Raw genomic sequence first — 27071 nt, 5'->3', positions numbered from 1 at the left:
TTTTTAATTTTTTTCAGATACAATTTCACGACGGCATGACAAACAGTACATTTGAGTGTGTGAACATGTTGTGATTCCGTGTATATGTATATATATATATACCCGAGTGTAACCAAATACGTCAATGACACGCTGCGCCATGGGCGAGCATCCAGCTTCTATGCGAGAACGACAAAGAAAAAGTACTGTCATGGGTAGTATTCCTCCAGCCCAAACCAGAGTCTGGCAAAGTAGATAGATAGATGCAAATACGCTCTCTTATGCGAATAACGCCGTCATATGCTTTGAGACTTGTACCCAATCATGCAATAACTAAAAGAAAAAGAAAAAAAAAGAAAAAGGGAAAAAGAAACGGTCTCGAATTAGCTAAGGATAGGTTTAGACGCTGACGGCCAAGAGGGCGAAGGTGGTGGCGATCATGGCGGCCACGGCGGCGAAACTGGTGGGAGTGGTGCGAGGGCTGGCGTTACTCTTCCTCGCTGTACTGCCATCACCCTTCAAGACTGCTGTGCTGCCGATTTGCCAGCCGATGTTGGCTACAACGGCTTGCGAGTCGCGTACAGGAATGGTGGCCTTGCCAGAACCGTCAGTGGTGACGGTGTGGACTGTGCTGTTCACAATGCTACCCTCGCCGGTGGTGTCCGAGTAAGCGATGCCGTTCCAGGTAGCTCCGGTTTGAGAGTCGGCGCCATCGGCGGTGAGGTATGAAAGATAAATGTCCTTGTTTGCGTTGGAGGAGCCAAAGTTGACGTTGAAGTTGAAGCTGCCCTTGTTGGACTGCGACTCGTTGGCTTGCTTGCCGTTGAGGAGAATGACAGCCTGCAGGTTGTCGTGAGCGTACATGGAGTATGCGCGAATTCGACCGTCGTACGAAGCACCAACATTGCTAGTGCTCATACTGGCAATCTGAGTAGTTCCGTTGCCGTTACCGACGATCTGCGCCATGGCGGCGTGGGCATAGTACAGTGTACGCACGAAAGGCGCGCGGCCGTAAAGTTCGATGGGTTGCCAGGCACTTGCATTGGAGTTGTCGGTCATGTGCATCTGTACTGACGAGATATCGAGAGAGGCAGCGTAGAGGAAGAAGTTGAGGGTCCAGAGGGAGGCACCAAATGCGTCACTGACTCCTGGCATACCGATGGGCCCAATCGAGCTCATCTCGCGCAGAACGTAGGGCAGACCAGTCTTGAGGCCAATGTTGACCTGCTTCGCCCAGTATGCGAATTGAGTGTTGGTTTGGTCGAATTGCATGAGATCGTTGAGCGTAATGGGTGTCGGTGTAACGCCAATGACTGCAACATGTTAGCGTGGCTGCCCGTGTGACGACGGCTCGGGCTGACGACTTACAATAGAAGTAGTCGTGCTGGTTCCACACGGTCACGTAGTTGTCACCGTTCCTACCCTCCATCATGCCATCAGACACCAGCTGTGAGATCTCAAAGGTCGTGCCGATGGTGGAGGCAGTCGCGGGGGGCTCGAAAAAGGACGACGGCAGGCCCGCTGGCTGCAGGACACGGGTGTAGACGGCTTCGGCGCGGTCGAGGAACTGCGTCGTGTAGGTTTGTCCATTCCAGGGCGCGGTGCGGAAGGTGTTCTGTAGCCACAAGTCGGGCTCGTTGCCGACCTCGAATGAGTACAGCTTGACGTTGGTCATACCCGAGACGGCACCCTGGGCAGCAGCCACGATGCGGTCCTCCCAGTCGTCCTCCATGTAGGCCAGGTTGAGTCCGTAGGTGACTGGGGTGTCTTTGGGAAAGCGATTGAGGGCCTCAAAGTAGCCAGGCCCAATGATCATCGAGTCGGCGGCGACGTTGCCCTGTGCCATAGAGTTGGGGTTCTTCTTCCAAGCAATGTCTTTGTAATCGGAATCATACAGCATGTAGTCTTGTGTGTTGCCTCCGAGCCGGATGTGAGGCGGCGCACCGGCGTAGTCTGCTAGGTTCTGTAGGAGCTTCACGGAAAGCAGGTTGGGTGTGTCGCCGCCGGTGAAGGAGAACAGGTTCGAGGGCTCGATGCCGAACCCGGCAAAAGACGCATCGAGGTAATCGGAGGCGCCATCGGGGGCGTTGGAGGAGGGCGACAGCGATATCGATGACTGAGCGAGGGCGAGCTGTGAGAGCGAGAGTACGGACAGGGCCAGGTTGCCCAGGTCGGCGGCCACCGATAACGAACGCAGCATGGTGGCTGTGAAGACGGGAGGACGAGAAGACGGGAAGACGGGAAGATGGGAAGATGGGAAGATGGGAAGATGGGAAGATGGGAAGATGCGCGCAAACAGCTACCGTCAATAACAACAATTGCTGGAAAACTGGGGGAAACGGAAAACGGCACGTGAAGCAACACAGGCACAAGCGACAGGACTGTTTTTGTCTACAGCGAGCAAAGGGAGAGCGAAAAGGGAAAAGGGAAAAGGGAGAGCGAAAAGGGAAAAGGGAAAAGGGAAAAGGGAAAAGGGAAAAGGGAAAGTCTAATAATGAAACACCGTCGGCAGGCTAGCAGCTGCGCCCGCTGGCAGTGACGCATGGCGCACGCCTGGGCTGTCGCGCGCTTGTTGAGTGGAAGCTGCGGAAGACATCGGCGGCCCCTCAGACAAAGGGCACGTCATGACAGTTGAATGCTGAGCCGGGCGAGCGCCCGCGGTGACGATGGATTGGACGGGCGCATGCTGAAACGCGTGTCCTGAAGACGGGTGGGCTCGCATTCGATGGAGCACCACGGGGGACCAAGAAACGCGTCAGCTCCATGCGCTCTTGTCAACATCACGGTGACGGCGAATAGGGACAGGAACGAGCGTGCACAGGCATCTAATTACGGCAACGCAGATCTCCAGGTATATCCAAGGCTTGATTCGGCCCTCACCCTCAGATCCTAAAAGGGACCTTGCCGCCGTCGTCGAGACCCTTTGTTTTTGAAATACTGGAGGCTAGCCAAAGGTCTGACAGCCGTTCGGTGAAGACACCCAGAAGTTCCCGAAAATACAATCACGACGAGAAGGACCGTACTGCTGAAGCTGGAAGCGGGAAGCTGGGCACTCCGGCGAGCGTCATCTTTATTGCCCAGATACGCGGCGAAAATAGTAGGCCTGAAAAGCTTGATCTCGACTCTCGGCGCATCACCATCTCCACTCTACCCTGCCACTCTGCGACATGGGGAAAAGAAAAAATAGGTAGAGCTGTCATCTGCAGTCTGGGCCCATCGCCAGCCTCGCACACCGCATCTGATGTTCTCATCAGCCTTCCCCCGCCACGTAGATCCAGACGAACACACATCAACGTCGACACTGACACTGACAGCGCCCACCAGAGCATCGTCCAGCCTCCCCGACCCCCATCACCAGCGCTTTTCCTCATCACCAGCGCTTTTCCTGCAGTTGCAGGCTGGGCATCTGCTTACCCTTCCGATATCCGACTGCCAAGCACGAAAACCCTGTTGTTGGCTTCTGCCGCGGACCACGCGGAAGGAAGACTTGCTTCCTGCAACACCGTGATCTCACTTGACAGCCATGTCCTTTCGTCGTCATACCGCGTGACAGGTCGACCCTGCATATCATAGACTAAGCACACGCCGTCTCCAGCCATTTGGATTCGTGTGTGACCTGAGGCTGGTGCGCTGGTGCTCCCTCATTCTCTTCAGCCAAGAATTATCAACCCTTGCCAAACATGGCATTGCCCACTCTCATGGCAGCAGAACATCATTGAAACATGCAACTCGCGGTCATCATCACGAATTGTGGACACGTGGGAAACGACAGTGTTGCTGACGTCATCATGCGCCCTCGTTCGACAATCGCAATCAGCACGCAAACTGATGAACGGTTCAAAGCCAGCATCACACAAATCAGCGAGGGCGTGTTGCACAATCCATCCACTGATCAACAGAGATGAGCCAAGAGCGCTGCGATATCGTTGCATTCGGCCCTATCCCTATTTCGAGTTCAGCCGCACGTTCTGACAATGGCTTGGCTGAGGTTTGTCGGCCTCAATATTGGACACGGCCGTTATCACGTGCGGCTGAGAACTGGGTTTGAACTGACAAACACACATACCAGCCAGCTCTCAGAAATTGCCACTATGTCGTATTGACTCGTAAAACGACGGCCAAGGAAATACAGCAGTGACCCATTGGAACACATAACCAGTGCTCTCCACAATGCCAGGTACCCAACGGCTCATACCCTGCGAGTTCCTGGCCTGTAACACCTCACGCCGGAGACTACTCGGACAATCGCAGGCCGTTAATCTCCTTTTGACAATAAGAGGGGCGAAAAGTCACATCTGGGTGTTCTTAGGAAGTGGTCTATTAGTGTAGATTGACAATACTTCCTCCGTACAAACACAATCGCTACGCTCTACCTCTTCTTGTGTGGGAGAAAAGCCTCAATGGTTGATCCGCGTCGTCATATATCTCGTGGCTTCAAGCGTCCCCAAACGTCGTGCTCGCCGGCACATTCGACAAGCGCATGACTGATCAGTCTGTATATCGCAAGGTGCGATAATAGAGTCACTAAACACACGACCTGGACAAACGTTATACCAATCTCATCCTTGAGGGTACCGACTCGCAAAGGGACAGTCAAACCACATCAGACTCTGCAACGTAGCGCACCTGCAAAGGCACCGAGTATCTAATTTCGCCAACCAGTCATCAACACCTTGCAAGAAGCTTTGGCTATGGGCACTCGGAGAAGTAAGCGTTCCAGTTATAAGAACAGCGGCTAGCTGTGCTTTCCTCGATCAGCTGATCGATTCTTGATACCAGTAGAGACATGCCCCGGATTCCGCTGTATAGACCTCAGATTGTCTGAGGTTTCGGTGTTACGTGCAACGTTGGTGCCATCTTCGATGAAAATCGACGAATTCACTGCCGCTCAAGTCTACAATAAGACTTCAAGGATGCGTGGGTTCATTGGATCATTGATGATCAGACTGAAAACATGGTGATTGAGGGTGGAGGTGAATGATTTATTCGCGGCCGTCACTGTAGCCAACAACCACAACCACAATAACAAGACCTCAAGGATGCGTGGATTCAGTGGATCGTTAATAATCAGACTGAAAACATGGTGATCGAGGGTGGAGATGAATGATTCATTCGCGGCCGTCACCTTCTGTAGGACGGACTATCCGCTGTCCCAGAATACCTGCAACACCGCCGTAAAACCAGAGACGAACCACAGGGAGTAAGAAAGGTGAGACCGTGACAGAAAGCTTGTTGAGGCTTATGGAGGCTGTTGAGTAAGGTTGTGTTTCAGGAGGATCATGAGGTACAATGCCACGCGAGACATCAGACGTTATGTGTGCCGTCCTACCGGACTGCCCACCACGGCGACGAGTCATCTCCGACACCCTAGCTGTCAAGCTCCTCCTCACCCAGCAGCCGACAACACGACAGCATGAGAGCAGATGCGCGATGATGTGATATGATCGTGATGTGATGTGATATGATAGTGATGTGATTGCATTATCGTTAAAAGTAGTAAAGATCAAATGGGTATCACCGAAACTATTCCACCCCTCAAGCCCGCCAACCAACCAACCAACCAACCAACCAACCAACCATGCACTCTCCCCTCCATCATCCATCTGTGTGCTCCCACGAAACCTTCTTTTATCGGTACTGATAACCTCATGACCCCGACTGCAGTCCTTTGTGGAACCCCGCACCCATGTGCTTCGCCAGGCTGCTTGTTGGCTGCTTCCGTTTGCAACACCCCTCAATCCTGGTACGCGGTACTTTGGGTCGGCGGGCGCCGTGTGATGTCAGCCTCGAAGGAGGAGGCTCGACCACGACGCCCGTCTCGAGTTGCCAGTGCAGTTCTCCAGCGCCTTATTGTAACCACCATGGTAGTTTGGTTTTTTTTTCGGTGAACTTGTTTCGTTCGATGCTTTTCTTGTGCGTGCCCCCGCCATCCTAGCGTGTTCATTCGGTCTCGTCCACGGACGAGACGGAGGATATGCTGGGTGAGCGCGATGAGTCGCGGATATGCGTCGGTGCGGTCTCGATGGAGTCGTTGGACGACTGAGAAACGCTGGACGAGAAGGAGGTGATTTCCTCGGCCTCGACTTGCTCGAGGGGAATGCGGAGCATCTGGCGGCCAACTAGGTTGGGGATGTAGACGTATTGGGTTGCTGGGCAAGACATTCTGAACATTCGACAGTGAGGCTGTTTTGATGTCGAGCGCTGATGAAGAGATGGGCAGTCAATGTAGAGTATTGATTGTATTGTGATAGCTGTGATATATACTGAATGTCTTCTAGGTGGGGACCAGGCTCATACATATACCTCTCCATCAAGGCCTCAGAATCCCATCCCCATGCACGATCGCAAACGCCTATCCCCTCCCCTACCGCACCCAAGATAGACAAAACCCTAACCCCATCGCACCAACCCAGTCTAGGCTGAAAGCAAATGCCACCCTGCATCCCCAGCCAATCAGGCCGTGCAGCCATCGCGACGGGCTGACTTCGCTATCTCCGCCGGTTGAGCCGCCGCGCTGATTCGTGCACCGAGCGCAGAACGCGTGGCGAACAGTCACACCAGCTCCGTTCTATCCGACCGTCGCGCGCGGCGATAACTTGTGCATGCTTGTCTGATGCGCCTGATGTGACCAAGTGCGGGGCCGCTCGTCGCCAACCAAGAGGCTTCCAGCCAATTTCACCCTGGCAGCGGAGCGGCCAAGCGCTCACCTGCCCAACAACGAGACCGCATGCGTGGCCAAGCAGGCAAGTGTGTGTCGAGAGCGGAGTCTAGACTCCACCGTCATCACCGATGGTGGGCTGTTGAGCAGGGGCTGACGCCTGGTGTTGAGCGAGGCTGCAGCGGTTCTGCACTTCGGTGCGTCGGCGTTTACGAGCCTGCCCATGTGTTTCGTGATGGTTTATTAATATTCCCATACGGGTGCACTATCGATCTCGGGAACAGCATCGCACCGAGTGAGTCACGAGCACTGAGACACGAGGACTGCAGCACGACGTGTTGCTTACACAAGAGCACGACTTCGACCGAGCGCAGACATGGATTACAACGATTGTTCGCATGCAGCACAGTTCCCAAGTGTGGGCTCACGATGACGAGGCCGCGGGGCGGGTACAACGGTTCGTCGCTGGGCATTTCTGGGCATCCCGAAAGAACGACCGAAGATTCTAGCATCAACCATTGTGGGTGCCGAACGAAGAAGAAAAATCGAAGATCGCAGTGCGGAAGTCCTCAACTTGAGCAGCATAGAGTTTTGACTCCTCACGGACAGCTCCCAGCAACACAGATGCACGCCGTGCAGCAAATGTTCGCCAGGGCTCCAAACGTAGTCTGGAGATAAAGTTCTGCTATCACGCCGAGCCGCACCCAATCCAAACTCAGATTGGCAGCGTTCGATCCGTTCTGGCCCCATTACCTAAACACCCAAGAACACTGTGCATGTGATGGCGGAAACCCTTGGTTCCAAGCATTCCGCCCGCTTCAAACTTGAGCGTCACGAGACCACGTGGTGGAACGACCAAGCCCTGAACCTGGAAGGTCCAAGCAAGCAAGGCCAGTGCCTGGGATACGCCAATGCACCCCAGAGGTGTGGCGGCGACGATTGGAGTTTGCATCTCAACACGATTTCTCGGACAGCTCCGTGTATCGTGGACCTCGGAAGAGCTTTGGTACGATGCGGGGCTTGTTTATTCAGCAGGCATTTATCATCAGGGTTTCAACGCTTCTGCGATCAAATTGGATGGTGAGTCTGCACTTGTGTCGACCTGGGTGCATGACAACCTGCTTTGATATCTGGCCGAGGTAGTGCACATTCCGTCCAGACAGAGGAAAGAGGCTAACGCTGCAAAATCCGACTTTGGATGACTTCTAAGCGTTCAAGTGAACGCTAACATGGCACCAGCGTAGCACCTGGCCCGATCGAATCGGTTTAGTAGTGTACACTACTTTGGCCGGACACCGTAGCATACGCACCGCTCCCATTTTACCAGCATGCATCCCTGGAGCTGATATTGTTATCTGCACGGCCCTCAAGGGCATTGCAGCCTTGGCAAGTTTCGGAAATCGTCACATCTCTGACTACAACTATACCATTCACCTTACAAAGATCGAAATCATCTTGGTTGGAGGTCTTCAACTGCGAACCGTTTCGAGGCTTGACTGATCTCGGGACGTATGGTTAGGTGCATGTCCACCGTAGCTATGAGCATTGTGGCACCGAGATACCACTCGATTGGAAGCGAACGTTCTCGAAGCCTTGAAAAGCCTCAGCGGCTGTTCCGGGCGATGAATACATCGTGATCTCTTCTACTCAATAACAATGCCCGCCTCTGGGCGTCGGCTGTTGAGCCTAGCGATCGTGAAAGACATGCAGGTCGGCATGTACCCAGGTTGTCGGATATAGATGTGTATGGCGTTGGGCTCAAGCGGATGATCTGAGCATCTCGATTGACTCCTAGAATTTGCTCGACTAACCCCTCGGTTCCAAGACATGAGATTTCTGGCGTTAGAGCAGAGCCCTTCCTCATCGTAATGTCTGGCTCCCGGTGCTGGACACGGTAGAAGATTTGTAGCGTCATGGATGCATCGACTTTTGTCGCAGTGAGACTGCTCGAGGGTGGCGCGAAGAGACTTGCAGACGACGCCGAGCGGTTGTTCTGCTGACGTCGTTGCCAATGTGTCTGTTGTGGCATCCGTAGCAGGTGCATGCATCAAACATTTCGGCTAAAGCCATTCCGAGCAATCACCCTCTTTGCTTCAGGATTGTTCCTGTTGCTTTGCCAACCCCAGCCGATCCCCTCCATAGTCTTGTCTTCATCTTTGCCAGGCCACAGAACCTCTCCCCGGTATACACCGCGAATGCAGAAGAATGCAGTAATGAACCACATGATGACCAACAAGATGGTCAACGCACTAGCAAGGCCGTTGATAGCCTCGCTATGCAGGACTTTGCCAGCTTGTATTGTTGCGAGGGTCAGACCCGCGTTTGGGAAAATGAAGGCCCACCAGTTCAGGGAGAAAGACATCTTGCGGACGCCAGCCAGTACCGCGATGGTAGTGATGAAGAAGAACCAGTAGGAGAAGAGGATGACGAAAAGTCCAGACATGATGCCAAAGATGCGTACTATATCACCGTCGTGTGAGGGGCCATCTGTCCAGTAGTTGGCGCTGACGAAGGTGGGTGCGTGGTTTGCGAGAGAAATCAGTCCTGCTGCAGTGTAACCTTTGCACGATTAGGGGTGGACAAAAGTTGGACCAAGAAGCATGTAGCTTACCTGCTGGACCCACTGACACAAACATTCCAGGTCGCGTGGCTGGCGTTGGCAAAGAGCTAGTCATCAAACGTTGCATGTACAGCGCGTACATTAGAAACGAGACTACCCAAGCAAGTCCCTGCAGAAGCACTCCTCCAACGAAGATATTCCAGCCGGGACCGGTCGGTTGAGCGGGTAGCATGGTACCTGCCAGCGTTCCCACTACCAATAGTGGATAGATGGGGAAGATCCACGCAGGTACGGCGTCCGCTGCACTGAGGCGCTCCAAACGGAAGAACATCGAGTACTGGAAAACGCCAACGATGAACGCAATAATGCAGTAGACCCAAAAGCAGACCTCAAGAGCTTTGGGGAACCACGGTCCGGTATTCGCGTTGCCGTAAATATATGCACAATTCAGTATAAGGGCCGCGGATACCCAATATGTGCCATGGAACAGTCCCTCGACAGGGTGGTGTAAAGATGCAACAAGTTTGCGCGGAACGAGAATGAAGCGTGTCGCCATCAAAGCATTGAACAAGAGGAACAGAACAAGGTCGAAGATGAAGACAACCTTTCCTATCGTCTGTAGTCCTGTGAACCTATTTGGAGTGTTGCCCAAGACAACAGCGAGAGATCCTGTAGACATTGTTGCTGCGAACCATGGCCTATGTCATACCGTCAGGAGCCTGCTGAGCTCTTTGGGAAGTGTCACGAACCATGTAAAATGCACGATGCGGTCTCGTAGACCGACGAACTCTGGTGACTGATCCTTCTGGTCGTCGACAAACTCATGGCGCTTCTTCTTGCGAAAACGCATCCTAGTATTAATTCCGAGGTAGCTGATCAAGAGTGTGATGTACTCTTCTTCAGCCAGAAGAGCCCATTCATTCCTTGAGGGACCTTAAGGGACTGGTCCTGTTTCGTCATCCCGCAGGGTTGGCACGCGTGGTAGCCGAGTTCCGGCCATTAGGTCTAGGAATTGCTGTTACTCGTCACCCTCTTGAGAGCCAAGGATGTCAAGGACGACTGTTTCAAATAGCGCGACGCCTCCCAAAGGCGCTGGGAACAGTGACGTATTGTATGGACTCTCGTAATGTAGGCTCGTTGCAGCGCAACTGCCTTTTGTCTTGGTCTTCGCGGTCTGAAGTTGGTGTGCAACCCCAGATCACTGGCGATTGCCGACTAGATTTTCAACACACGATGACGTCAGTTGTCTCAGGTCAGAGCAGGAATGCCGAAACATGTTTCTGGTCGACACACGGACGCTTACAGCGGCTACAGTACTGCTCAGCTCTGCAAATTCAAGTCTGAAGCAAGATGAGGCTATCGAGGTCCAACATACATCCTGAAAGACGATCGTGGCGTGAACCATTTCGAGAGGGTATATTGTCGACGTACACAGTTCTATAGAAGCTATCTTTGCTTGCTCTTTGCCTTGACACGTGCAGCCAACTTTTTGATGTCCACATCGCCATCGTCGTCCACTTTTTTGGACTTCTTAGGTTGCCTGTCTTGCTCAGGCTCATCACCCTCTCTCCCCTGCTTCCTCTTCTTACGGCCTTCCTCTAGCAAGGCTTTCATGCCTGATGTCTCCTTGAACCGTGGGTTCGTAGGATCAATAGCAAACTCGTGGCTCTCGTATAGTTTCGCAAAACGAGGATCGCTGGTATCGATCTTGAAATTATCTTCCACCACCGGCGCATTCTTCCTACCCTTTTTGCCCTTCTTCTTCGCCTTTTCAGCCTTCTCGATCTCGTTCATGTTGAAGTGACGCATCTTGTTGTCCTCGTCATCAGCCATAAGTAGCTCCAATTTAGCCCGCTCAGCTGCATTGGCCGCCTCTTCTGCTTCTTTCTCCTCACGTTTCTTCGCTCGCTTGGACCTGTTCTCCGCTTTCCTCTCGGCCTTTTCAACACCTTCGCCATCGGATGCGAAGAAGGGATCGTTAAATGGATCGTCGCCATCCGCACCAGCTGTGGCTGTCTCGGTCTCCTCAACTTCAGCATCTGGGTCACGCCCCTCTTTCTTTGCTTTCATTCTCTCCTTTCGCTTGGCTTTCCTCTCCTTCTCTTTACGCACGTACTTCTCCATTGTAGTTTCGTTGAGTGGAACCTCGTTCTCGAAGACAGAGCCACCTTTGCCCTCGCCCAGCAGGCCTCCGGAGAAGGTAATCTGCATCTCCCCGTCCGGCTTGGGAAAGTCGCGGTCTCGCTTCGACGATGACTTGGTTTTCGATTTTGACGATTTGCTCGGGGCCTCAAGGCCTAGAGCTGCTCGCAGGCTGGCAGCCTTGTCGGTCTTAGCTGTCTCCTCATCGTCCTCAGATGATTCCGAGTCGCTGCCAAGATAGGCTTTGAGCTCATTCTCATCAATCTCCTTCCTCGAGAATGCGCGTTTTTGCACCTCCTTTCGTGTCGTATCCTCGGCGTCCCAAGTCAACCTGACCTTCGAATGAGTAAGCGCGTCTGTGGTAAACTCATTGGGTTTGTAGCCGTCCGGCAACCTTTCGCATTCGTCGTGGGGATCCTGATCGAATTCGGTTCCGTCAGGGACGAATCGAAGGTCGAAGAAGTTGGCGCTGGTCAGGTATTCTCGCCCATCCAAGTTGTCATAGACCGACTTGGCCACATTCGCTGAGGAGCAGGTGATTACCGCGTAATAGTAGCGCAATCGATCCAGTTGGTAACTTCGCAGTTTTGTTGAGTCGAACTCCTCACCCTTGTCGCCTTGCTGCAGGTCTTCCTCAACCTGTTCCTCGTCTCTAACATCCGACGCGTCGGACGCGTCCGAGTCATCATCCAGTGTGGAGATTTTGGCTTCGTTCTTGTTCGCAGTAGACGCAAAAATCTCTCGAGGTGGCCCTTCGATCTCTTCACGCTGCATCCGTTCCATCCCGAACTCACTCGGGTAGATAACCACGTTCAGGATACGCCCATCTGCTGGCACAAACGAATTTGCAACAGCCATGATGTCACTCGCACGAATGTTGTCCCAGTCCATGTTTACAGCAGCTAGTCGAGAAGAGATGTCCCCGGTGGGTACTTCGTTGTCGTCACCAGCCAGTTCCACCTGCTCCTCAACCTCCTCCTCTTCCTCGTCGCTGGAGCTCTCATCTGATGAAGACTCAAGTCCGCCGTCGCGAATAGGGTCAAAGCCCTCCTTCTGTACCCTCTCCAGCTCCTTCAATACGGACTTGTCTCGCTTCTCCGTGACTAGACCCTCGAGTGCTTCTTCGCCCTCGTCGCTCTCTTCATCGTACTGCCTCTCGAGGGCCTTCTTGCCAGCGTCTTTCGAGATCTTGCGACCATACTTGTCTACTGTTGCTTTGTTGTAGAAGTCTGGGTCGCTTCGTAACCGCGAGAATCGAGGGTCAAGCTTGGTCTTGGTGTGCTTCTTCGACGGAAGTCTGAAACGAGCGTCGCTTTCAAAGTTGGCAAAACGAGAATCTCCTGGATTTGCAATCAGCGACAAGACTTACGGCGTCGCGGCTCGAATGTGGTCGTAATCGGATTGGCCACACGGCAGGTACCGCTTGTCTTACTTACCACTCGATTCGGTAGATTTTGTATGTTTAGTGGGATTCGTAGCCTTTACGCCCTTGGCGTGGACAGCCTGTCTCTTCGGAAGTGGCATGGTCGTGCTGTGATTGCGTGCAGGCTTGTCGAAAGAATGCGCAAAGCCGCAACACAAAAATCGAGGTTCTGCCCTCTTACTAAGGCGGTGAAACGCGGAGCTACGGTGAGCATTGTTGGTTCGCTTGTCGTCTTTCTGACAGGGGCCTGGATGGGTCTTTTGCGGGGGCGTATTACCGAAGGGCATCATAGGCACGCGACCTCGAAAGCAAGCACCCTCCCATCATCACTTCAAGACGAGACATTGGATCCCTCCTCGAGCCCCCCCAGTACCTTGAGTTGAGATATCAAAACCACACCCATGCCTTACTCCAGGATTCTTACGTACGTTCGAGCACTCCTCCGGAGCTGTTGTCCACATCGGGAAGACTGACTTGCTTACCTGCTTCTATAGTCCGTCTACTTTCACTCTCATCACTGCGATGTCACTTGGTGGAGGTTACCTCATGACAAAGTCGAGGCCATCGGCAGAACTTCAGAGGGATAGAAATGATGGCGATTACAGCGTGACGGTAGACAGGTCAGGTATGTATCACCTGGGACAGACGTGTGCCTGATGTTGCGGCAATGCTAACTCGCGATATAGGCGGTGGTATATAAACGATGAAACACTCATGAATTAAGACAACACATCTCGAACATATTGGAACAACCTGAGCACAGTTCACACACGAGTATTTTGCTGCTGATGATTGATCTGCACTTTCCATTTGACGGTATAGCATCCCAACGCACGGATTAAGAGATCTCAGCATCCTTTCCTTGAGGGCAAGTGTCATAGGAAGAGACCTCTATCCACTCTTTGGTGGTTTCTTTGGAGCTCAAGATCTAATTCTGGTTTAGCTTACGCAATTCATCTAGCCGCAGCGTTCCAACAGGGTGAGCAAGTGCAGGGGTGTAAGCGAAATCACCAAGAATAGAACACAGCCTCATCACTCGACTCATGAAGTCAAAGCACCCAATTCCAGGATCATGGAAGCCTTTGCGCGTTCCGAATACGCCGTAGCAACAACGGGAATATGGTCCAACTGTTGTTTGACAGAGCGGCAGACCGAACAAGCACTTCAGCCTGCCAGCAGCGAGCCCTTTACACCGTGCTTGTCAGCTGTCACCCACCTCAGCTCAGGTCATCCGGAGTGGCCACATCCCGTAAGAAATATCAAGATACGGGTACGCAGATGCCGCTAAGCCTTGCGACCCTGCGCCGTCCGCTTATAGTTCAACGATCCGCCGACTTCGAGGAGACTTCGAAATCCAGCCAACATCATCTCCGCAGACCGCAGGTCGATGAATTCTACTTCGATTTCAATAACGCTTTGGAACATTTAAAAAAATCTCGTAGGCTGTTGTCTGTTCCTGGAGCTCGAAATATCATCTGTCTCTTGCCAGGATCTACATACAAGCTCTCTACCAGAGGAAATCAACATGGCGAGATCTACCAAATACTACAACGCGGACGACTTTGACGACTACAAGAGGAAACGTGGAAAATGCCTTCCAGCGAGAACAAATCTTTTAGCAGCTGCGTGTCACGTTCAGACACTCTTCGACACTAAGAAGTTTACTTTCGGTTTCATGGGCGGATTTGCAATGCTATGTCACGGTTACAAGCGCGAAATGCCTGATCTGCACATTGCGTACGACGACAATGACTTTGATCGACTCAGATCCAAGCTGGAGTCCGACCAACGGTATGATTCAATCACCTGTACCTTGCACACTCTAATGGCTTAGGGTTCGGTTACCTACAGGTGTGAATCCGCTCCTCCCTTTCAAGATACTCGTATGGACTGGCCCAGAGTATAAGGATCAAGGATGCACAGTAAATGCATGCATCGAGCTAGATCTAGCTCCCTCAGGTTCGTCGCAGATCATAGCAGTATTTTGGTCCTATCTTGACATCCTTCAGGTTCTTGTGGTACTCCAACGGCCGGGGCTCTTAGCAGGAATCTTATTCAGCTAAGCTTGAAGACATCTAATGGCCAGCACAGGCCGTTCAAATGTCTTAATACACTGTTTTTAGTAGCCACGATGTTGTACTACTGCAAGGCTCGTGACCTTCTATGGGATCCTAGGAAAGATCTGCTGTATCTTTGCAAGAACGAAAGCGCGAACATGCAGCAGGTACGCGCAGGGCTGAACGCTAGAGAGATACGAGAACTGTTTCTAGGTACCTCCTTCTTTTCACGATTACCCATGGACGATCAGCGCCTGTGCTATCGAATACTGCTTGACACAGATCCGCCGCCCATCATGGCGATCACGCCACCAGCTCCGCAAACACCACTGCCGGAGCACAAAAGTGAGGCTAGAATTTTGCGTTCACGATACCGGAACGTCAGCGAACCAAGGAGCAGTAGCAGTGGCACATCACACCAAAGACCCGCGACCAACCAAAGACCACAATCGACAGGTCACCTCCAAGATCCGAGACGATTGTCGCACATTGTAGGCTTACAGATTGTAAACGCGGCGAAACCACAATCATTCTCGGCGGTGGCGGCTGCCAAACAAGCACGCAGATCTATGCCAGATTTGACCGCAATACACAATGCAACACCCGCGTTGCGTGTTAACGTCCAAGACATCACGGCTGTTGCATCTCCCCGACAGTATCATGCAATGTCTCATCTCAACAATGTGCCGAGCTTATCGACTTCTGCCAGCCAATACCAGAACCACGCAAGCTCACAGCTCGAGTACGGAGGCAGCTTCCAGCCTACGCACATGAGGACAAAGAGTGATACCAAAAATCAGAATCGAAATCCATCAACGGGCAAGAGCAGTACTACAAGTAGCGTAGAATCTGACAGGATGAATTCGCCGGGTACACCAACTCAGGGGATACAGTCCCAGAAGGGGAGTCTCCACGTGGTCGGTACTAAGGGAGAAGACATCCCTCTCCAGCAGTACTTTCAAGATCAAAGCGTACATCCACGCGAAGGACTTCACTTAGTCGGTCTTGAAGAGATGCATACTGCCTCTAAAATACACCACAGGAGCGCGCAGCCGCAAGCTCAGCACCAAAGACACCTGTCTGCGCCACCACCAACCACTCCGAACTCTGTCTTTGAGCTTGATATTACGGTGCCGACCAAGCATACTTTTGTTGCCGAGCTATCAGCCAAACCGATTGTGTCACTATGCACAGAGCATATGGTCGCTCAAGACCACGGACCCTTCGACATCCCCGCTTGCTCCAGACCGGGGTGTCCGCGTGCAGTATCTGTTCCCCTTGATTCTGGGTCACTACCGGCAAGCTTAGTCGCTGGAGGGACGAGCTTTCATGGCTACCGCCAGTCTCTGAGTCACTCCGTTCGCATGGACGAGTCAACACTCGGCTTTCCTAGGCAAACAAACGCCTACAGATACTCAGCCTTCGTATTTCCACAGTCTGAAACTGACAAAGACTTGCTCTCTTCCTCAGGTGAAGGCACGCCATCAATATATAAAGCGTACCGCCCGTCTGCAGTACCAGATGAGGACCGTGGCACTGGATCTCTGAAACCTGTAGATGGTCCAACACACAAGCGTAGTGTGTCAGATGATTCGACCGCTTCGCACGACTCGAGTAGGTGGGCACAAGAGTATCGAGACTTGCTAAACTTTGAGGATGGGTACGGGAGCCAGTGAGAGTCATCTCAGTACCATTGAATGAGCCGAATCTTGATCGCCCCTGCGAAGTCTCTCTTAAGCACAATGGACCGTATAGGATCCTAACAGCAATATAAGTGCTTTACGAAATGACGAAGCTACAACCGGCATGCAGTGGCCATGCACGGGCCATGCACGTTGCTGAGGGCTCCTCCGTACCCCTCCCTCCCTGCGTCTGCCAATTAGTGATAATTTTCTAATCGATACGCATCCACTTCTTATCTATCTCCGAGAATTTGTCCGCCGTGTGAGAGTTGCTAGATGTCGAAACATGACCTTGCGACAAATTGTAGTCCACCAGTCAGCAGATCCTCGGAGCTAAGCTTCCTAACGCCGCTGGCGCTTTCTCACATCCGTCATGTGAGGATCTTGTCTCCGCCGCCCGACATCCATCGGCGACAGCAACTTCGAGAAAGTGCAATTCGGGCGAATTATGGACCCTGATGGCCCGCTAAACGGCATGAGTACGCCTGATCGTTGGAAGGAGCTGAGAGCGTATAAGAAGTCGCGCCCGTCTTAGCATCAATTGTTAACAACAAGCGCACGCAACACCACAATTTTACCAGACACCACCAATACCAATCACCACCAATACCAATCGCATTACTACCAATTGCATTACTACCAATTGCATTACTACCAATTGCATTACTACCACAATGCCGTCTCCCTTTGGCGATGCCCCAGTAGCGAAGTCGCTGCTCGATTTCCAGCGCATCCTCTCCCCATCCGCAGGTGTGCGTGTGTCACCACTGTGTCTTGGAGCCATGAACTTCGGCGACGCCTGGAGTGACATTATGGGCAAGTGCGATAAGAAGACCGTCTTCGAGATTTTGGACTACTTCTACGAACAGGGCGGTAACTTTATTGACACGTAGGCATCGTATCGCAACTTGGGAGACCGACAACGTGCTAACGCGATTACAGTGCCAACAACTATCAGAACGAGGAGTCCGAGACATGGATTGGCGAGTGGATGCAAGAGCGCGGTCGTCGTGCTGAGATTGTTTTGGCCACAAAGTTCACCACTCTTTACCCCGACCCAAAGACCAAGCCTCGTCAATTAGCAAATTTCGCCGGAAACTCGACAAAGTCGCTCCACCTTTCGCTTGAGGCTTCCCTTAAAAAGCTCCAGACCGACTACATTGACCTACTCTACGTTCACTGGTGGGACTTCAGTACAAGCATCCCTGAGCTGATGCAATCACTCAACCATATGGTACAGAGGGGCAAGGTTCTGTACCTTGGTGTGAGTGACACACCTGCATGGGTAGTGAGCAAGGCAAACCAATGTAAGTACTCGATCACTTCGCATCTCCAATCACAACGAGGTCTTACAAACATTCAGACGCCCGCGATCACGGCCTACGTCCCTTCAGCGTTTATCAAGGCCGTTGGTCCGCCGCCGAGCGCGACTTCGAGCGCGAGATCATCCCTATGGCGCGCGATGAGGGCATGGCGCTCTGCCCCTGGGGTGCCCTTGGTGGCGGAAACTTCACTACAAAGGAGAAGCGCGAGAACAACGAGCAGGGTCGCAACTTTGGTCCTGCAACAGACAAACACATCAAGGTCTCAGAGAGGCTCGAGGCCGTCGCTAAGAGCAAGGGCACCGCCATCACATCCATTGCGCTGGCATACGTGAGAAGCAAGTACCCATTCGTTTACCCAATTATCGGTGGACGTAAGGTTGAGCATTTGAAGGGCAACATTGAGGCGTTGGGTATTGAGTTGAGTGCACAGGAAATCGAAGAGATTGATTCGGCGGTCGATTTCGATGTTGGTTTCCCAATGAACTTCTTGTTCGAATTGGGCGGAGCCAAATACAACGTCAACAAAACGAGTGCTGATGTAGGCCTTCTGGCCTTTGCGGGCAACCTGGAGGTCCCTCCACACCAGCAGCCGGTCAAGCCTCACGGACTCCAGGGGTACGGGAGGAATCAATAGATGTTGTATAGACTGGTTTGGAGGTTCTCTCGCTTCCTGCCGAAGAGCTATACCGCAGACTCAGTAAATACAACAATATAATCTGGTCATGTAAGCTCATTGTCTCGCTTCAATTTGAGGTACTCGAAAACAGGATGTAGATGGATCTGAAGTGGTCTGACGTTGCGAATGGCCGTGAGCGGGAAACGCCAACGAACTGAATGGAACGTCAGCCATACTCCGAAAAGTCATGAGAATGGACGCAAGCACTCCACCCAGTATCCCTCTGCCTGATACTGTGCGGGCATTGCAACACGCGGCCTGCATTGCCGTTTTTGTGGCTAACGTCAATGAGATACGTCAAGGAATCTAATGTGGTATCATCGTTGCTTGACATCAGCTTTGGCATAGTACAAACCTCCAGGCACTGTCTGCCTCTTTGTGCAAACTTCAAAAGCGAGACCTTTGCCTCCAGTACTGTGCTGTTTAGTGGAGGTATTCAGGTCAAGTTCTTCAAGCTCGTGTTAGATAGAAAGTTTTGTAGGAATAGTGGAATTTGTTTGGCAGGATATTGTATTATAGTCATTAAAGAAGGACTTCAGTGAGAACAAGGGTTATAGAACCGATGTTTATGTAGCCAAGCTCGAGCTGGCATTCACCTCGATCAGTTCCAGGTCGGGTGATCTCACGCCTCAAGCCACCATGGGCGAGATATGTCCAATGAGATAAAGTGAATAGTGCCCAGGGGAGTTCGAAGCAAACAACCGTAGTACGCCTTGCCGGTAATGACGATATGGCCGCCCTCACATTTGAGAGTGACCTCCTCATCAAAGGTGTGCTTCTTGACCTCAGGCTTAGAGGCTGTTTCTTCTTTCTTTGGCTGTTCGGCAGGCGGCGATGGCTTGTACCCTTCACTCTCATGCTTGGGAGGTTGCTTTTCAGGCTTGAGTGCTGGTGCTGGCTGCGGGTGGGGCTTGTAGCGATCGGCCTCTTCTTTCTTCTCTGCAGAAGGCGTCAGCGAATGCTCAGCGATGTTTGGCTGACTGCGTACTTTGATCTTCATCTTCTTTCTCTGCGGTAAGAATCAGTAAATATTGCGACGAAAGTGGCATGGCGGCACTCACTCTTTCGCTCCTCTTCTTTCTCTGCAAGATTGTCAGCGCGACCACCCATCTCTGGACAGGACAGACTTACTCTTCGCCCAGTCTTTCTTGTCTTTATCTTTCTTGTCTTGGTCCTTCTCTTTAAGAAAGGTCAGCAAAGATCCTGTAGGTCTCAAACTAAAGGTCCAACTTACTGTCATCGTTGATAGGATACTTCTCCTTCTCCTTCTCCTTCTCCTTCTCCTTCTCCTTCTCCTTCTCCTTCTCCTTCTCCTTCTCCTTCTCCTTCTCCTTCTCCTTCTCCTTTTCCTTGTCGTCTTTCTCTACACAAATTTTCGGCGAGATTCAGTTGAGATAGCAGTTACAAACTTACCATTCTCGTCGCACTTCACCTCCTTGCCATGTGCATCGTAACACTTCTTGTCCTCTGTAACGGTGTTGAGCTTGTACTTGAATATTTGCAATAGTATGACTCACTGTCTTCAGTAGGATACTTGGGGACCTTCTTCTCCTCACACTTCACCTCCTTTCCGTAGGCGTCATGGCACTTGGCGGGCTCGTCCTTCTTGGGCTCATCCTTTCTTTGGCTCTTCCTCAGGCGGATCATGGGTGTATTTAGGCTGAGGAGGGGGCGGAGGTGGGGGATGATCTCTCTTCTCATCAATAGGGTGCTTAGTCTCTGGAGTAGTCTTGTACTCATTGATGGACTGAACTTCCTGGCGAGCCTGAATGGGATTTGCCGCCACGGTGAAGGCCAAAATGGCGACAACGGCAGCTTGAGTGAGACGCATATTGTTCGTTAGTGCTGATGTTATAAGACAAGTGAATATTGTATGAGCGAGAGACAAGAACGATCGATATTGCAGCGACCGATTTAGAAAGGATTATGAACTTGTCTCGTTGCCTGATGTCGAACTTGTGAGGATGCTCACCCTCCTCTTTATATCCCTTTTACGGTTTCAACTGTCCATACTATCAACCATCCAGGGGGCTCTCAGTCAGGCCGCCTGCGTGGATACGTTTGATACAGTGATGTATCCCGTTAGAACAGTACTAGGGTCTTGGTAAAAGCCTCCCAATACTGTGCTGGAGATCTGGCAATTACGATACTGTCGGTCCCATTCCACGATTCCCCGAGCATGCTTTTTCCGGACGTCATTTCCCCATGGAAAAGCGACCACTAAGGAGCGCTCATCGTTGAGGTCGCTACTAGAAATCTGCAAGAGAATATTGCCCAGCCCGGGTCCACATCGTAACGGAGTCTAATCCAAACTGCTGAGAGACACCTTTCAAGGACCAGACGGTCGATTTGCTGAACGGTGTTGGTAGCTGAAGCTTGAGATGGTGGGCTTGGCAGAATGCCGCCGCTGCCAGAGCTGTCAAGGCCTTGGGGGCGGCACATCTACGTACATGTAGGAATGCCAAATCGTCACTGTAAATTCATAACGGGAGCCGTCTTTGGAGCGCTCGTGTCTGCTGGGGTGCAATGGCGGTTGTGGGCTGCTGAGAGGTCAGCACGGTGTTTCCCCAGACGCGACGCGGGGTAGCGCCTGGGCAGGTCTTGCCTAATATGACACATCTGAACCTAGATGGCAAATCAATCCATCGAGAGGGCGAAAGGCGTATAGCTTGTGAGGCTTAGTCTGCGTAATATGCCGGTCATAGGGCTGGTCACGTGGGTCAGGCCTTCACCCGATGTTTACTAAGCAACTACGATTCTTTCAAAGCTTCCTCGAATCTTTTTTGAGGCAGAAATTCTTTAGTGAAAGGTCAGATCGCCTCAATTGCATGTTCCAACCAGTAAACGCACCAAGTAGAGTGCCGAGGTGTGATCTTCGCCATGTTGGTGACTTGCAGCAAACTTACAACAAAGGTTAAACCGCATACTCGCCTTACTTGCAGATACACTGATGAATGAAGCGTAAGTACGCTAGTATCAAGCCATCTAACAGTACTGCCCCCGTCGTTGGCGCGATGACGAGATTATTCGGCACGTCGTTTGCCTATTGGCCGTTGGTACTAGTGAGCCAAGAGAGGACTACTCGTTCAGTTGCAGCCCAGTTCATTGCTTACCAGTTGAGCGACGCTATAGAAGCAAAGGTCTATTGATTTTTGACATATTCTGTCTCTTAGAACAGCAATGCCTCTTCGCCACTGAACGTATCAAAATCGCAGTAGACTTTCATGCTATACTAGAGGTCTAGGCTTGTCCCGTGTGTGTACTGTCTGTCATCAGCTCAAATGCCATCGTACGATAAGAGCTGAGAATTGAGAGCTTTCACCAACGCACGTTCATGAAATCGGTTAAGTGCTTGGCACAGCATCGGGCTGTGTCTGAGAGGAATCATCAGCACTCATATCCACAAGATGTCTTGGTGACTGACAAGGGCTGATCTCTCCCTGAAACGAGTGCTCAATGCTTCTAATTTTAACCCTGTGAGAGCCTGCATCTGTAATATCCGCATCACCTGCTGAGATGTACTGCCTACCGGTAAGCAGGTATGCTACGGAAGGCTTAATACAGCCAAGACCAATTGCCTCAGACTAAAATCCGTAGTTCATGACAAGAAGCTAACACAGCAAACTAGTAGCTCATAGCTCGGTCAACGTACCATCTTTTGCATCAAACTTGTCTTCATGCACATTGAGTATCAAGGGCTCCATATATACTCTCTATCTATGCAAAGACTCTATCAATAGAGCGGGAGTTCTGGAATCTTTCTGTACAGAAACGGTGGCATACAGTGCCGCAGAAACAATTAACCTAACAAGCCAGTGAACGTAAAGGATGGACAGTAAAGTGGCCAGTAGCTGCTGAACCGCTCAAATGAAGCTCGTAGTCAGCATGCCAACAGGTGAGGAGAAGTGCTTGCAGTAGAGCACAACGTTATAACCGATGATCCCGTGCCTAGATCATGCTGGATGTCCTAAATCTCCACACTCTTTGTTCTGCGTGATTCATGATGTAGGCCATGCTTGACTCCACTCGATCTCTGATGCAGATGTAGCAGCCCCACCCCTCCGCCTTTTCCCTCTGGGTTTGGAAGACGGGTCCGTTGAAATGACTCACAAACGTAGCAGCGACTTTGCTCTCGTTGAGTTGTAGAAACTGTCTTGACGGGGTTTGTGGGTTTTACGTCTCGTGTGGATTAGTTTACACGATGGCTGTGTGTACTCAAGGTTGGTAGGCGTCGACATGACCGCCCAGATGCTAACAGCCGTTCGCTACTCGCGGTATCCGGGTAATGAGCGAGTCGCAAGGAGCGGTCCCGAAATGCAGTGCTAGAACAAGAATAATGCGAGTGGGCAATTCTGATGGTATGAGTTGACACCAGCATTCATGCTTCGATTGTAAATGCCATGGTCCAGATGAAGTTTTTGTCTTCTCCAACCCCCTCCAGCCCATTTCCTGCTCAACAGAAAGTAGCTCGTACAGCAATTCACAAAGTAGTAGGCAACTAATCATTGGTATTCTACGTAGCTATGCGATTTTTCCGCATTTAGAGCCAGCCAGTGTCTTCCAGGTGCAGGCAACGACAGCGCGTGAGAACTTCAAGGCCAGCTTACAGTTGAAGGAAGGCCATCACAACAACACATATTGTGTCATAGGATAGGATTTCAAACAACACCGTCTTTGAAGGGACCCTTATCATGCCCGTCGGCCAAAGAACCGTCGGCAAGTTTTGCATAGCTGCCACCACGTGGCCAGTCTTCTCGACCTGGGACTCGACGCTTTACCGTACTCTCTTCAGAGATCAATTATTCATCTCGTGGTATCGTGAGGATTCTGTTCCAATTACTCGTGGTCTGGCAGTCGCAGATCGTGCCTATTGCAGCGCTTTAAGTGATCATCTGCACGTTACGAATGTTTGCGTTCAAGATCACCCAAGGCCAACGCCGCAGACCGTGCGAGAAAGCCGAGAGTAGACGCATTTTGCATCGCGGTTAGAGACTCGAGGGCTGAGCCAGTGCATATATAGCTGGATGAATGTTGAAGTTCTTGCTGCTGGAGCAGAGCAAGTTCGAGGCTGCAGGATGCGTCACAAAGGGACGCGTGATCAAGAATGACGTACGTGGACCGTGCATTGGTATACAAGCCCCTCTCGTAGGCAGTCGCGCACCACATCACCACCATTCTTCACGACAACAGGTAGCACCAAGTTCAAACAGTACTCGTGCATCAATCTCAATTTTCTACACCACCACCAAAATGTTCAACTACGCTCTCGCCGCGCTCCTCCAGCTGTCGATGTTCCTCCTCGTCGAGGCTGCACCCATTACTGTCCAGAGCGCCAAACCTTGGCAGGCTGGAACCGGAGGAGGGATTGTTGGATTTATCGTCCTTGTCCTCGACATCATTGCATGGAGTGAGTCTCTTCATATCCAGCTCGATTACTCTTTCTTGTGCTTGAGCTGACACACATGCCCCAGTTGAGATCTTCAAGTCGAACCGCCCTGTCTCTGGCAAGGTCATCTGGGCCCTCGTTGTCTTCCTCTTCCCCGTCGTCGGCATGATCATCTACTACCTCTTCTCCAACCGTCAAGCCCACAACACTTACGAGCCTATCAGCGCATAAGGCAGACGCGGTCGAATGACACAAATCAATAGCTTCTTCCGCATCTGCAATCAAAGGGAGAGGCCAGGACAAACAGCAGGCGAGACTGTGTACGTGAACAGGTTCCCATAATTTGCTCTGCAGATGTATGTTCGATATGTCCAGTGTTGGTTAGAGTCGGCGATCGGTTTCATACCCCTGCACGTTCTATTAGCGCTCTTGGCAGGTATCTTATATTGAGCATTTCAAGCTGTAGTCCATATTGAAGATGCAGTACAAACCCAGACATGCGCCATCTTCATTCCTACCGCACGCCCGTTGAGAAATTTTGTCAACATCCAAAGGCCGACAGCTTAGCCTAAAACGCCGTTTCCAAACATAGTGTTGGGTAGACCCGCATACATGTTCTAATGAAGAGCAGCGTATGTAAGGTATCCAGCCATTGTGAAATACGCGCACCACATTCGGGAAAGCATGGTCAGATTCGGGGATATCGGTCGATTAGCCAATCACATCGACCTGCGGTCGGGGATAAGGCAGCCACATTGACAGGGCCTCGACTCTTGACACTCCCAGTCCGCTTCTGCTTCTCTGCTTCGTTCATCCCAATTCACAGAACGAAACTATGACAGACGCTACTCGGAGACGCAAGCGACATGCAATACAAGTTCGGTTAGTCTACTCACGAGCACTAGTACTAACTCCTCACAAGATCTTGTACTCTCTGTAGACGCCGCAAGATACGTTGCAACAGAGAGATGCCTTGCGGCAACTGTGTCCGCTCGAGGAACGCATTATGTGTGTAAGAAACGAATCCACAGCCTGCGCCTGGCCACAAGATTGCTATCGCACCTGCACCAGGATCCGAAGAAACCATCACACTGCCAGCACCAAGCTTCAATGCAGCCTCAGTGTCCAGCAGTCAAGCATCGATAGGCCTAACTTCTATGAGATTGAGGATACAAGAACTAGAAGAACAGCTTTCCCAAGCCAGCACGCCCAGCTCGTCAGCACCATCTGTCACATCAAAATCCGTAGCATCACCGCCTCCGTACAGCAATGATCAGGTGAAGTCCACACTTGGGGGGACGTTCGACGTAGTCCAGGAAAACCGATTGTTTGGTCAAGCTCAGGCTGTCGTTCGCAGTGTTGCCCACAAGAATCGAGTGTTTGGGCAGAGTCATTGGATATCAAGCTTTGCACTTTCCCGGGACATCATCGAGATGATCGAATCCTACATGAAAGGCACCTCTCCGAAGTTGCCCAGTGGCGTACAACGAGCCAAAAAGTTGGCACAAACTGTAAAGGCGCAGCGCGCACCGCAATGGCCAACTGCACCCACAGCAGAACTGCCTCCAAAGCATATCTGCGATGTCTTCGTGAACGGCTATCTGCGTACCATCGAGACATTGTATCGTATCGCACACATACCAACCTTTCAGAAAGAATATGTAGTCATCTGGAAAACAGGCTCGCAGTCGAATACTGCCTTCATGGTGCAGCTGAAGCTGATCCTGGCCATTGGTGCTACACTCTACGACTCCACCTTCTCGATGCGCATCGAAGCTACCCGCTGGGTGTATGAGGCACAGACATGGCTCATGTCGTCAGCGTTCAAGTCAAAGCTTGGGATCCGTTTCTTGCAGAACAACATCCTCGTTCTGCTCACTCGTGAGCTCGTTGATGTTGGTGGCGAGCTGATTTGGATATCTGCTGGGGCTGTGGTACGATCTGCAGTCTACATGGGCTTGCACAAAGACCCTGCTCAGCTGCAAAACATGTCAGTTTTCGACGCCGAAATGAGACGACGGATATAGAACACAATAATGGAAATCTCCCTACAGTCGGGTTTGGTTTCTGGTGGGCCATGCTTTATATCGCTGATCGAATTCGACACAAAGCCGCCAGGTAATTTCAACGACGCAGACCTGGAAGCTGCAAAACCTGAACCGAAACCATCTTCCTTTTATACACAAGCTTCCATTGCAATGGCTCTCAGGCAGACGCTGCCCGCTCGTCTTGCCGTTGTCAAGTTTCTTAACGACTTCTGTTCCTCTGGTACTTACCACGAAACACTTCGGATTGATAGCGATCTTAGGGCTGCCTACAAAAAATTGCGTTCCGATATTCAGATATTCCCTGCCGATGCAGCTTCAGCGCCAACACGTTTCGAAATACAAACGGTGGACTTTGTTCTACTTCGATACATGTCATCTCTTCATTTACAATTCTTTTCGGCATCATTAAACGAAGCTATTTACGCTTACGCAAGGAAGACTGTGGTAGATTCGTCACTCAAGCTCTGGTCACTGGCAGGCTCATCCCGTGCTCTCACTGGGAACCCATCGTTCCAATACGGAGAAGACGATTTGGCACGGCTCTGTAGTTGTGGCTCTGGGTTCTTTCGCGCTTTCGCCTTCCAGTCCGCGTCATTATTGGGTGTTGAGCTACGCGCCTTGTATCAAGAAGACAGCATTAGTGATATCAATATACGGCCAGATTTGCTCAGCATAGTCGAAGATGCCGCAGACTGGTACCTGCAATGCATTAAGGCTGGTGAGACGAGTATCAAAGGACACATGCTTCTCTCCGTTTTGTCTGCGCAGATAAACGCGATCAGACAACACATCAGCAAAAATAAAATGCCGGGGATAATTTTCAAGGCTGCAGAAGAGGTAGGGAATTATTGCCTGCCATTGCTCGAAAATTTGGTAAGGTACAGGCAGAATGATGAAGATGCCAGCGTTTTCGGAGGTTCAGACTTTCAGCAATCGCCAGACTTTCTGGAGGACTGGGGCACACTCATGGCAGATGCTTTTAACTTTGGCCCTGGAACAAATTTCGATTTATTTCTGACGTAAGAGGCGCTCGAGTAAATTACCATTTGAATTGCTGAACAGAGCAAAATCTCACAATGTAACAGAACTATGCCTAAAAAGTAGCTACATACTAGTTCTGGAGAGAATATAGCTA

At 51.4% G+C, this 27071-nt stretch overlaps 10 protein-coding genes and 1 pseudogene across 11 annotated transcripts, besides 11 other annotated features; 6 read left to right on the top strand and 5 right to left on the bottom strand.

Moving 5' to 3' along the window:
• Positions 1–81: 81 nt before the first annotated feature.
• Positions 82–101: a tandem repeat.
• A 213-nt stretch (positions 102–314) lies between these two features.
• Positions 315–352: a tandem repeat.
• A 26-nt stretch (positions 353–378) lies between these two features.
• Positions 379–2179, bottom strand: EKO05_0009081 (uncharacterized protein; the record flags this gene model as incomplete). The annotated part of the gene is made up of 2 exons (XM_038942173.1): positions 379–1292; positions 1348–2179. 2 exons carry the CDS (start codon positions 2177–2179, stop codon positions 379–381), a joined length of 1746 nt encoding a protein of 581 aa, XP_038795692.1.
• Positions 2070–2125: a tandem repeat.
• Positions 2180–2204: 25 nt separating the features above from the next.
• Positions 2205–2267: a tandem repeat.
• A 125-nt stretch (positions 2268–2392) lies between these two features.
• Positions 2393–2465: a tandem repeat.
• A 2945-nt stretch (positions 2466–5410) lies between these two features.
• Positions 5411–5456: a tandem repeat.
• A 67-nt stretch (positions 5457–5523) lies between these two features.
• Positions 5524–5558: a tandem repeat.
• Positions 5559–5919: 361 nt separating this feature from the next.
• Positions 5920–6141, bottom strand: EKO05_0009080 (uncharacterized protein; the record flags this gene model as incomplete). The annotated part of the gene is made up of 1 exon (XM_038946697.2): positions 5920–6141. The coding sequence occupies one exon, from the start codon at positions 6139–6141 to the stop codon at positions 5920–5922; it is 222 nt and encodes a 73-aa protein (XP_038795691.2).
• A 2543-nt stretch (positions 6142–8684) lies between these two features.
• Positions 8685–10047, bottom strand: EKO05_0009079 (uncharacterized protein; the record flags this gene model as incomplete). Its single annotated transcript, XM_038942092.2, has 3 exons — positions 8685–9196; positions 9249–9895; positions 9947–10047. The coding sequence occupies 3 exons, from the start codon at positions 10045–10047 to the stop codon at positions 8685–8687; spliced, it is 1260 nt and encodes a 419-aa protein (XP_038795690.2).
• Positions 9033–9071: a tandem repeat.
• Positions 10048–10643: 596 nt separating the features above from the next.
• On the bottom strand, positions 10644–13052 carry EKO05_0009078 (pre-rRNA-processing protein esf1; the record flags this gene model as incomplete). The annotated part of the gene is made up of 2 exons (XM_038941847.2): positions 10644–12679; positions 12776–13052. 2 exons carry the CDS (start codon positions 13050–13052, stop codon positions 10644–10646), a joined length of 2313 nt encoding a protein of 770 aa, XP_038795689.2.
• A 111-nt stretch (positions 13053–13163) lies between these two features.
• EKO05_0009077 (uncharacterized protein) lies at positions 13164–13462 on the top strand (the record flags this gene model as incomplete). Its single annotated transcript, XM_059637457.1, has 3 exons — positions 13164–13186; positions 13257–13387; positions 13449–13462. The coding sequence occupies 3 exons, from the start codon at positions 13164–13166 to the stop codon at positions 13460–13462; spliced, it is 168 nt and encodes a 55-aa protein (XP_059493440.1).
• Positions 13463–14287: 825 nt separating this feature from the next.
• Positions 14288–16495, top strand: EKO05_0009076 (uncharacterized protein; the record flags this gene model as incomplete). Its single annotated transcript, XM_038942146.1, has 3 exons — positions 14288–14553; positions 14597–14721; positions 14772–16495. The coding sequence occupies 3 exons, from the start codon at positions 14288–14290 to the stop codon at positions 16493–16495; spliced, it is 2115 nt and encodes a 704-aa protein (XP_038795688.1).
• Positions 16496–17087: 592 nt separating this feature from the next.
• Positions 17088–17123: a tandem repeat.
• A 52-nt stretch (positions 17124–17175) lies between these two features.
• On the top strand, positions 17176–18460 carry EKO05_0009075 (uncharacterized protein; the record flags this gene model as incomplete). The annotated part of the gene is made up of 3 exons (XM_038941927.1): positions 17176–17390; positions 17444–17808; positions 17865–18460. 3 exons carry the CDS (start codon positions 17176–17178, stop codon positions 18458–18460), a joined length of 1176 nt encoding a protein of 391 aa, XP_038795687.1.
• A 664-nt stretch (positions 18461–19124) lies between these two features.
• Positions 19125–20203, bottom strand: EKO05_0009074 (uncharacterized protein; the record flags this gene model as incomplete). The annotated part of the gene is made up of 7 exons (XM_038942105.2): positions 19125–19441; positions 19491–19511; positions 19564–19584; positions 19634–19681; positions 19737–19865; positions 19916–19969; positions 20020–20203. The coding sequence occupies 7 exons, from the start codon at positions 20201–20203 to the stop codon at positions 19125–19127; spliced, it is 774 nt and encodes a 257-aa protein (XP_038795686.2).
• Positions 19644–19684: a tandem repeat.
• Positions 19756–19854: a tandem repeat.
• Positions 20204–23193: 2990 nt separating the features above from the next.
• EKO05_0009073 (uncharacterized protein) lies at positions 23194–23469 on the top strand (the record flags this gene model as incomplete). The annotated part of the gene is made up of 1 exon (XM_059637456.1): positions 23194–23469. The coding sequence occupies one exon, from the start codon at positions 23194–23196 to the stop codon at positions 23467–23469; it is 276 nt and encodes a 91-aa protein (XP_059493439.1).
• Positions 23470–23752: 283 nt separating this feature from the next.
• Positions 23753–24119, top strand: EKO05_0009072 (uncharacterized protein; the record flags this gene model as incomplete). The annotated part of the gene is made up of 2 exons (XM_038942181.1): positions 23753–23909; positions 23974–24119. The coding sequence occupies 2 exons, from the start codon at positions 23753–23755 to the stop codon at positions 24117–24119; spliced, it is 303 nt and encodes a 100-aa protein (XP_038795685.1).
• Positions 24120–25045: 926 nt separating this feature from the next.
• Positions 25046–26959, top strand: EKO05_0009071 (annotated as a pseudogene). Its single transcript has one exon. A coding segment is annotated over exon 1 (1914 nt).
• Positions 26960–27071: the final 112 nt, after the last annotated feature.

Source organism: Ascochyta rabiei, chromosome 16 (genome assembly GCF_004011695.2).
Source record: "Ascochyta rabiei chromosome 16, complete sequence".
Lineage (NCBI taxonomy): Eukaryota > Fungi > Ascomycota > Dothideomycetes > Pleosporales > Didymellaceae > Ascochyta > Ascochyta rabiei.
Note: the sequence above shows the minus strand (reverse complement) of the source record. Positions and strands in the feature narration are given on the sequence as shown.